Below are 9,961 nucleotides of genomic sequence, written 5' to 3' on the forward strand. Positions count from 1 at the left end.
AGCAACAGCTATAGCCCAGTTTAAACAAAGTCTGCCTTAGTACCAGGGAATGCAGAAAGGATTACTTCGGACAAGTTGCTGCATGCTCTGCTTTCATGTCCTCCTAGCAGGTTTTGCAGTTAACTGCTTCTCTCTTTCAAGTTCCTTCTCACGCTGCTGTTCTCGTTCTAGTTCCTCCTTCTGCCTCTTTTGTTGCAGCTTAAGTGCTCTTTTCTAAACAGGAAAGACAACGTAAGTGTAAGTTTTATAGGTGTATTTAAGTCGGAGCTACAAACTAAATCCCTGCTACTCTCTCATCTTCTCCAATCCACCCTGCTTATAGTGGAATGTTGCATAAACTGTTCAGGTTTATTTCATCCCAATTCCGTCTTCCATTCAGAAGCAACAAGCCTGTGACCTACACAGGGAAAATAGAAACTGGATTCCTTTCAGTCTCACTAAAAGTCGTCCTTCATGCACACCAGAGAAGGTCCATGCTGTGCAATTTATTGCCTCCAACAGAAAATCCTTTTGTTGAACATACCGAAGGACTAATCTTGCCAGACTGTAACCAGAGGCTGCCTACATAGCACGAAGTCAGCCAACTTAAGGCACTTAATATGACATTAAATAGGAGACATTCTGACATTTATGTCCATCTAGTTCTTATAAAAAGGCACAGACATTGAAACAACAAAGAGAACCAGTTGGAATGGAGTGGATTAAGCCATAGAACAAAGCATGACTCTTATACCACCTGAACATGATAATGACACTGAGATTTACAAGTACTTCAGAGGCGTAAGTTGCTTGAGCACAGGCAGGAGTAAGTGAAAGTTTAAAAACATACACGGTTTGGCACTACTGAAAACATCCATTTAAGAAAAGCACTGAAGATTCTATTTTAACCAGAACTTTCAGCATGCAACCAAAATAAAAGTTAGATATTTAATTACGTATTCTTGACTTCTATGTTGGAAAGTAAAAACATTTATCCTACTCACTTTTAACTTTGATGTCTTCTCATGGAGCATCATCATTTCATTTCTAATATTCACTAACTTGTTGTGATAGTGTTTAGCTTCTGAAAACTTAAAAAACGTAACAGTTAAAGCAGTGACTGTCGAGTTGGAATAGTTGTTTTATAAAGCTACACAGCAGAAGAGCAATCAAAACCATAGCGATTACCAGGACAGTTTGATAATGGATTAAACATGTTCAAGTTTTATATAAGTTTACATATTACAGGTACGAATCCAGAAAACTATCGTATCTCAACCCAGTAATCTACTGAACTAAGATTCATTAAACAGAATGAAAATATTACCATTTTATGCATCATATACCAGTGTTTCATGGACCCTTCCTGCTGGTCTGGAGAGGTGCACAGAGCTCATGTAGGAGCCTCAGTCCTACCGAGAAACGGCACACGTTTGCTTCGGCTACTGGTTTTGAACAACTAGACTTACTACCACTAGCTGACTGAGCCTGCTCTTTCTTCCCAGTGCCCTTCCTATTTAAGGGAAATATGCCAGTTCTGCACCCTCGCAAGCAACACTTTGTCCCAAATACCTGAACTGGTTGGTTTTCCTCCTGTAGGTCATTAAGAAAAAGGAAAATCCACAAGTTGCCACTAATGCCTCAGCAAGAAAATCTACACTAAGAGAGATTTAAGAAAGCATTAATAGTACTTACCAAAGCATTGATATCAAGAATGGAGTTACATTCTTTGAATTTAGAAATTTCTTGTTCTAATGTTTCTAGTAATACCACTTGGTTCTGTCTGAAACAAAAAAGAGGCATAAAACCAAAGTAAAGCAGCACACATGCTTGCCTTTCCATCAGCCCTTTAAATAAATAACACTTTTGATCATAACAATATATATACACATGCTTCCCAATATCAGATTCCTCTTGTGCATTGCTAGGTGATTTCAGGAAAGACACGAGTAAATGGTTTTAGAAAAATCCCAGCTGAGTACACACAAATTCAGCTGGCACCATACAGCATGGTAAGATATCCAAGACGAATATCCAAAACCCCAGAACAGGCACTCTGCAGGTTGCAGTGAGTAAACACCCCTGGTTGAACGAAGGGAAAAACAATTAGCTCTTGACTTTCCACTCAGTTGCCTCTGCGTCATGCTGCAGGATGAAGTTATTTCTGTACAGAACTTGCACGGATCCTTAGCACTTAAGTACCTTCCATCCCACACAAATCAGCTGAAGTCTTTCCAGACACAGGTGGTCGTTGGCAGCAGCATAACCACATATGTATCGTGAAACCCAAACTGACATACCCTTCAAAACCCGAGATGGATCTGTGTAAAGCCCTTTCCAGTATCCTTGCATCTGTGGTAGATCCACTCTGAATTTGGAATAAACTATTCTCAGTACAAAGATCTCTATCTGTTTAGCTCCTTAATTTTATTTTCCAAGTGTATCTTTTGCAACACGGTTTAGAGACTGGACAACAAACTATACCACACTAAAAGCTGCCCTGAATATGAACTGCATCTCTACAAACGAAATAAATTTAGCTTTCAGCAGACTTTCCACTACACAAGTGAACAAGTATTTAAGAGATCTACATGTTTCCTGCTGTATCTGGCTTAGAGGATCTTAGTGTTCTAGCATTATAAATTCTTCAGTCAAGGTTCTGATAGGCTACGCTGCAGCTTACACACCCCACAGTACTCCAGCAAACCACTTCACTATTCAGGATGCTACAGTCAGACCACAGAAACGCTACAATAAACTATATTCCAGTATAGGTAGGTATATAAGGGTAGCCAGAACATCATACTGAAAAAAGCGACAAGCAAAGTATGCCTGTATAGGAAGCTGGTTTTAAAAATCTGCTTACGTAAGTTCCTGTAGTGCTGATTTTGACCGCTGAAGATCAGGCAGATAATAAGAGATCAATCCTTCAGTTAGCTGCTCCACAGCTCTCTCATCTATTAAAGGCAGATCTTCCACTACTCCTTCATCGGGAGATGCATCACTAGGACCTACACCAACAAATGGTAAGATTGAATGTGACAGGTTAGCAGGCACTTCAAGTTTCACCTAGAGCAACTATTTGTTCCTGTTTAAAAATTAAATCATTTCAACACTGAAGTTACAATTCTTTGTACCTTATCAACTAAACCATGCTTTCTTTTTCCTCTCTATCCCTCCCTTATTCCCAGTCCTGTATCATGAGCTTCCTGGTGAACAGTTTTATCTGAACAGTAGCAGAATAAGAAGATGGAAATATTCCAAAGACTTCTTATTAAAAAAATTCCACACACTCGAGTCTACCGAAGGAAAAAGGGGGCAGTATCACTCGTTCTGGCTATTCATCAAGAATACTTAAATGTTAACACAGACCCACCCTCGGCTTTCAAACAGACCAAAGGTCTTCTTGGCCTTTCACTCAAAACACACGAGGGCCTCACTGAAACACCAAAATCTGCAATAGTTACAGTTACTGTGAACTTCGTCTAGGCAAACTACAGTGATTTACTGTGCGCGGAGCCCTTGGAAGATAAAAAACTCTAATCCATAGGCCGCATCGCGCAGGAGAAAACGCCGACGGCAGCGCACGCTCCGTTCGCGAGGGAACCAGCCGGGGACGCCTCTGGCCGCCCCCCCGGGCCCGCTCCGCCGGCGGCGCCTCGCGGGCGCTCAGCGCTGACCGGAGCCCCCCCTCGGGCCCTGCCCCCGCCTTCCACCCGCCGGCCGCCCCTCTCGTACCCAGCGAGCGCCCGGGGCGCACCGCGGCCGCCGCCTCCTCCTCGGGCCGCTCCGCAACGCTCATGGCTGCCGCTGGCCGCGACGCCGCTCTCGCAGGGCAGGAGGCGGCCCGGGCTGAGGCCGGGATGCGGCGGAAGGAGGCGGGGGCGCAGGGCCCGGCGGGCGGCGGGGCTCCGGCCGCGCTCACCGAGCGGGGCGGCGCGGCGCCACCTGCCCCGCGCCCCGACGGCTCACCATGGAGCCCCTCGGCACGCCCGGCTAGCTGGGCCGCCGCTCCGGATGCGGAAATGACGCACGGCGGACGTTGGGAACGCCGGAGGGGCGGTGCGATGGCGGCGGTTTTGGGGCGCCGTGCCTTTTCTCTCCTCTCAGCGGGCTCAGGGCGACCCTGGGCTGCGCCCGGGCGGCGGGAACGGCCGCTGGTGCGGGGGGCGCGGCCCGAGAACGGGCAGACGCTTCTGTGACACACACACGTGCTGGGGGTGCGGGGGCAGCGGGGGCCGGTCCCCGGAGAGGCGGTGCGGCTGCACCGTGCGAGGCTCGTTCTTCCTTGCGGCGCCGGGTGCACCGGGAGATCTGCTCCTGGCTGCACCCCCGGCCGCTGGGCAGGAACTCGTTACACACCGCGACCGCGCGTGTTGATAACGTGTTCACACGGTCACTGGTGTTCCCTTAAACACGCCGTTAATTTCCTCTCGCTTCGCGTGGAAATCACTTCGCACGCTCAGTTCTCTCCCTCCGCCCCTTTCTTTTGGGTATGGGGTATGTTTAGGGCAGGTGGTCCGCGAGTCGGTGGTCACCATCCCTCCCTGCTGGATTTACCTTTCCCCCAAGTCACTGCTGCGCGTGTTCACAGTTCAGAAAAACAGGAGAACAAAGTTTACACGTTTTTTGGGATGTTCCCTTGAAGGGCAGACAGTTCTGGGTAAAGAGCCTCCCTTCTCACCACTTCTGGCAGCTTCAAAGATGGTCATCTTGTTACGTTCTTCAGGTACGAGTAAATCGCCTACTAAACCCTTCATGAAATTCTTACACAAAAATTTTAACCCCTTCATTGTTGGATAACAGGTCTGGCCCTGAATTCACCTGTGGAGGCAACGTGAAATTGGCATCCTGTCACCCTTGGAGCTGCCCGTGCCACCACAGGCGTGCTCCTGTACGTCCCTGTACTGCTGTTCAGGACCTAGGGGAACAGGTCCTTCGTTTTACCAACAGAGGCTGGTGGCCTGCAGGAAGGTGCTCGTACAAGTCCCCGCAGGGCTGACGGCTGCAGTGCGGTGCAGGTGCCTTGTGCCATGGAGAAGAGAAAGTGCCAAACGAGTGGGCATCTGTGTGTTCTTCAGCTCTCTGCAAAGGCTGGCTCCCCAGCTGCCTTGGTGCAATGGGCCTGTCAAGGAGGGAGCTAAAAGCGCAAAGAGTAATTCGGCCAGCGGAGGCCAACGTATTGACGTTACTGGGGAATGACGGCGTTCAGTTCTGTGAGTTCTGTCTCTGAGGGGAACAACCCAAGTAAATCATGGCAGGGCGATCTTTCTTAGTGTCCTGGTTTCGGAGAGCTAGTTCTTGTGTACGTATCTGTCTCTGCATCTCCCCCAACAGTCTGTAATAACTTGCAAGTATACATTTTTTAATTTTTTGATGAAAAAACACTTTTATATGGAATGGTAGGATTTTTTTTTCCCCCTCATATCTATAAAAGTCTTTTCAGGAAAGGCAGGTACAACTACAAAAAGAAACCAATGAAGGAACCACTCATAAAGTGTTTGAATGCAGTATTTCCATAAAACCCCAAATGTTCAATATTAAATTAACTTCAGGTAGTCCCACTAATACTTTTTAGAAACAGATCGAGGCAAAAAGTGGACTTTTGAGATGATCTATCATCCTTAACATTGACATTTTTAATGACAAGATTGTTGCAAATTCATTTATCTTTTTCTTATGTATATTCTAACCAGTGATTGCAATTATGTGACTATTCTGTCATCAGATTAAAAACTTACCTGTTTTTCTTTCTCTTTCTGCTTTTGCTTTTAGAAAGAAACATCAAAGTCCTGGTCTGAAGCCAGACTGCAACAACAGGAACTTGTGGATTAATTTAAACAGACTTCAATCAAATTCTCAATTACAACTGGCTGGCCATTTTACTTAAAGTTTCTTCCAGTGGGAAGAAAATAAACTTTATTTGAAAGTTTCACTGGGAAAGACTTCTCAGCTTCCAGATGGAGTTTCTAGTAAGAACAAGTGAGATAATCACTCTGAAATAGTCTCACTTGAGATGTGGGAGTTTCGGATTTGTGCTGCTGCTTTGCCTGTTCCAGGCCCTCCCACGTCTTGCAAAAATAGACTAAGGATTGGAATATAAAATTGGTATCTGTTTTTCTAGACAAGTTAAAATTTAACTATTTATCAACCCAAATGCTCCAAAAAAGAGATTGATAGAAAGCCTCTCTTGATCCTTTTCCTCTACAAAATATTCTCTGTTTCACAGTAACTTTCCCAAGTGCATTACCAAGTTCATTATCCTGTGAAGCATTAGGTAAAGTTTGAAATGTTTGGAAAGGAAGTTAAGTGAACCCTATAATAAGGAACATAAACTTCTGGTTCAGCTAACAAAAAGCACAGTTACCAGCTGGTCTAAATAATTTTAAGGAGTTTTGCAAAATCAGTACTATCGTTACCATTGTCATTGAAAAATAAGATACAACACAACAACAAACTCCATAACCCACGGAGCCATACAGTGAAACACCTTTAATTAATCAGAAAGAAAATCATGCTGAGGACTTTTCTATATAATTAGCTGAATTGGATTTATAGTCCCTACACAGCCACAGAGCTACCCAAAGGAGACTGTGAAGAACCTAGACTCTTTAGCTCCTGGCTCTTCTACGCATCCATGGGCAGCAGTGTCCCCGAATCTGTGTTTAGTATCCTTGAGTGCTTCCTGTCTTTGTCTTCCGTTCTCCTACAGTCCTCTTCCTCTGTTGTATTCTTGCACTTACTTGCTACACTTAATCCTACAGCAATTCAACACTTACTCTCTGTCTCCAGATGCTTGTCCAAAGTTTGTACACAACTTTCTCACTTTCTTGCTGAGGACCTACCCGGACCTACCCTCCCAGCAAGATTGCAGCTCATATGCTGGAAACCTGTTCAACTTCAAACTACTGGCAACACAAATGCTCATGCATATGACACTGTAACAGCAAATAATCACATTTGCTTTTCATTTTATACTGTGGCAACTGTGTTCAGAAACTTTAATGCAACACTGTCACCTACGTATTCTGGATTTTATTGCTTGAATTGTATATCAAATAGTATGTTTTAAACCATCAGCTTTGAAAGCAATGCATGACTTCAGGGATGACGGTATGAAAAAGAAATATTTCACGTTAATAGGTAACTTCTTAAAGATTCTCTGTCCTTATTAAGTAAACAAGACCAGAGAGAGTACAGCCTTGGCTATCATGATAAGGAAGTAGAGTGTAACAGGCTGTTACAAAAGGCTCTGTTCAACAGAGGCTCCTCTTGACAACGTATGACTTGGTTCTGGATTTGACAACACTTCAGAAAAATATGGTCTTAGTTATTGTGTAAAAGGCAAGCTGGCAGACCTTGGTGCACTGGTGTAGGGTGCTAAGTTCTCCCAACTTACTACCGTTCCTTGTCGCTGCTGTCTCGGGAACGGAGAGAAGAACGACACAGAATTCAGGTGCAGGAGAAAGAGCCAACGCCAACAGCAGGAGCAGCAGCAGCAGTATCAGCAGCGGCATCAGCAGCATCAGCCGTTTATTAATTACAAATCCGTATATATATATAATATGGTTCACAAGGATGGCCAAGGCAATTGGTCGCTTGACCATCCACCTCCCAGAGTGATTGGCTAAATGCTACAACACCCATTTCAAAACAACTTTCCCAGTGTGCCATAAACAAGACTGCATAACAAGCTACAGGTGCAAGATAAAGTCTTAGTTTACAAAAACCTCAAACTGTTTCTCAGCTAGCCTGCATGGGAAAAAGAACTTTCACAGGACGCTGCAGTAGCTGGAAAATTTCTGCTTCTAGCCTTTTTGTATCCACAATTCCTCAGTGCTAGAAGTTTCTATGCCTGTAGGAGGGGCAGCGGAATGGAGCATGAGCCTATTCCTCCATCTCCCAGTGCAAAGCCCAGCATTTTACCACAGAGTTTTACAAGCAGCTGTTTTGGCGGCTCCCACCTGGCTAGTTGTTCACGCCTGTGTGCCCTCACTCAGTTGTGCTGGTATGAGTGGTGAAAGAGTGATGTAAATCACCCAGAGAGAACAAAAACATTAAGGATGGCTGAACTAGAATGCAGCTGGGAGTGCTTCCCTAGGCAGCAAGGCTGGCATAACAGGTTCACAGCCTCAGTTGCTCATTCTGACTCCCACACTGTTCGCTGCCCCCTCAGGTGTCATATGGATGTCTGTGCAAGTTGTGATCACTGAAGCAGTCTCAGGTTCACATACGAATATATCCCAACCCCCTCCAGAATGTATTTAATTCTTGCCCATTTCAGGCACCCAGTTCATCATGTGGCCCCAAACCAGTTGTGCCAATAACCCTGCTGGGGGAATTACAAGGTGGGTGAAAGGGTTGGGGACAGCACCATTCGAGGAAGAGTAACTTGAGATTACATGCTCAGGAAAAGGGCCACATTGTAAAGCGGCAAGGGAGCTCAGACAAAGCGTCATACTGTTTATTTTTGGACATCATTACGGAGAACAACAATAAGCAATCTCCACCCAAGACCAGTTCGCTACGCACGGCTCCCCTCCTGCAGGGCCTGTTCCAAGAAGGGGCTCCTCCACGTCTTGCAGCACCGCCTCGATGCGTGCCAGAACCTGCTATCAGCCCTTGACCAGAAAGGGAGTGCCTTTATCCAAAATCTAGCAGTTCAGTACAACTGTCCGGTCTTTACTGGGTAAGTTCCTTCAACCAGGTCAAAAAACAGGATATGTGCTTTCCCTCTGGCAGGCGTGTTTTTCCAGAAATGTTTATGACTGAGGGAACCGATGGACGCAGTAAGAAAATTTGGCCATGAGTACAAACTGGCCCTGAATATGCGTAAGCGAGAAATTAGAAGATTTCTAGAATTCTGACCAGCAAGGAGGAGGAATAACCTCTCAATGGAATTAATAAAGGCAAAAATCTAATTACTGCTACATAAGAGCACAGTTAATGAAAGCATTATGTGACAGCAGGGCCTCTGAGGTTTGTTTCTCCCTACATCCTTTACGGAATGTTCAGAAAGGTACACGTGATTTCCTACAACACCACACTGCCCTAAGGGGAGTTACTGGACACGACCGGGTAAAGAACGGCGCCTTCCACAGGGAAAGAAAGGGAAAAAGCCACACAATGCAAACGTGTGACTTTTCAAAACGCCAAGCCAGAGCACCGAACAGTGCAGCTCAGGCTCCCAATGCACATGAAAAGGGCAGCCCGTCTATCCACAGACCGTACGCGGACGCTGCAGCTTTTACAATTAAGTCTCTACCTCGCATGACGTTTATCCACCGCGCACGAACGCAGCCTGTCGCACTATCGCGAGGGAAAGGCGCCTCGGCACCGGGCGACCCCCCAGTGCCCCCCGAGCTCCGCGGCCGCACCGCCTGCGCGCTGGGCGCAGGGCACCGCACGGCACCGCGAGGCGACGGGCGCGACGACCGAACCGGCACCGCGCCCGTCCGGGCGGCGCAGGCGCAGTGCCGCGGCGGTCCGCGGGCGCGCAGGGGATGCCGGCGCTCCTCTGCCGGCTCGGCTGCTCGGCGCTCACTGCTGCCGCCCACCGCGGAGCGGGCCCGGGGGCAGCGCCAGGGAATTCCGGCTGAGGCGCGGTCCCGGCCCGCGGCCATGCCCGGCGCGGGGCGCTGACGGATGCGCGGCGCATGGCGGCGGTGGCGCTCCCCTTGCGCCGGCGGGGAGGCGGCCCTGCGCCCGGCGCCGCCTGCCCGACCGCGCCGTGACTGGGGCTGCGCCGGCTGAGCGCAGCGGGGAGACGGGCACCGCGGGGCGGCCCGCGGCTCCAGGGAGCCACAGCGCCCGCGGCGCTTCACAGCTCGGTGCCGGCGCGGAGGCGGGGGCCTGCGGGTGCCGGTGGGCGGTGGTGTTGATCGGTAGTGCCGGGGCGCTCCGCGGCGGAGCCGCGCGCTGCGTTCCGGCTGGCCTGCGCAGGGCCCGGCGGGGGGATGTAGGGGACATGCCCTGACGGGAC

General features: G+C 48.0%; 1 protein-coding gene across 1 annotated transcript; it reads right to left on the reverse strand.

The window, feature by feature from the left end:
- Positions 1–88: 88 nt before the first annotated feature.
- On the reverse strand, positions 89–3,781 carry BLOC1S6 (biogenesis of lysosomal organelles complex 1 subunit 6). Its single transcript, XM_086620353.1, has 5 exons — positions 3,718–3,781; positions 2,846–2,990; positions 1,675–1,762; positions 984–1,070; positions 89–213 (listed from the first exon to the last, which is right to left on the reverse strand). The coding sequence occupies exons 1-5, from the start codon at positions 3,779–3,781 to the stop codon at positions 94–96; spliced, it is 504 nt and encodes a 167-aa protein (XP_086476479.1). The 3' UTR covers positions 89–93.
- Positions 3,782–9,961: the final 6,180 nt, after the last annotated feature.

Source organism: Tauraco erythrolophus, chromosome 14 (genome assembly GCF_009769465.1).
Source record: "Tauraco erythrolophus isolate bTauEry1 chromosome 14, bTauEry1.pri, whole genome shotgun sequence".
Taxonomy (NCBI): domain Eukaryota; kingdom Metazoa; phylum Chordata; class Aves; order Musophagiformes; family Musophagidae; genus Tauraco; species Tauraco erythrolophus.

Bases quoted from the DNA above. Each gene is read 5' to 3' on its own strand.
- BLOC1S6 (XM_086620353.1), bottom strand. From the start codon at position 3,781: ATGAGCGTTGCGGAGCGGCCCGAGGAGGAGGCGGCGGCCGCGGTGCGC. The intron at 1,763-2,845 runs GTAAGCAGATTT...TTTTTGTTTCAG, and splicing joins TCAGCACTACAGGAACTTAC to ACAGAACCAAGTGGTATTAC. The intron at 1,071-1,674 runs GTAAGTACTATT...ACGTTTTTTAAG, and splicing joins TTCTTGATATCAATGCTTTG to TTTTCAGAAGCTAAACACTA.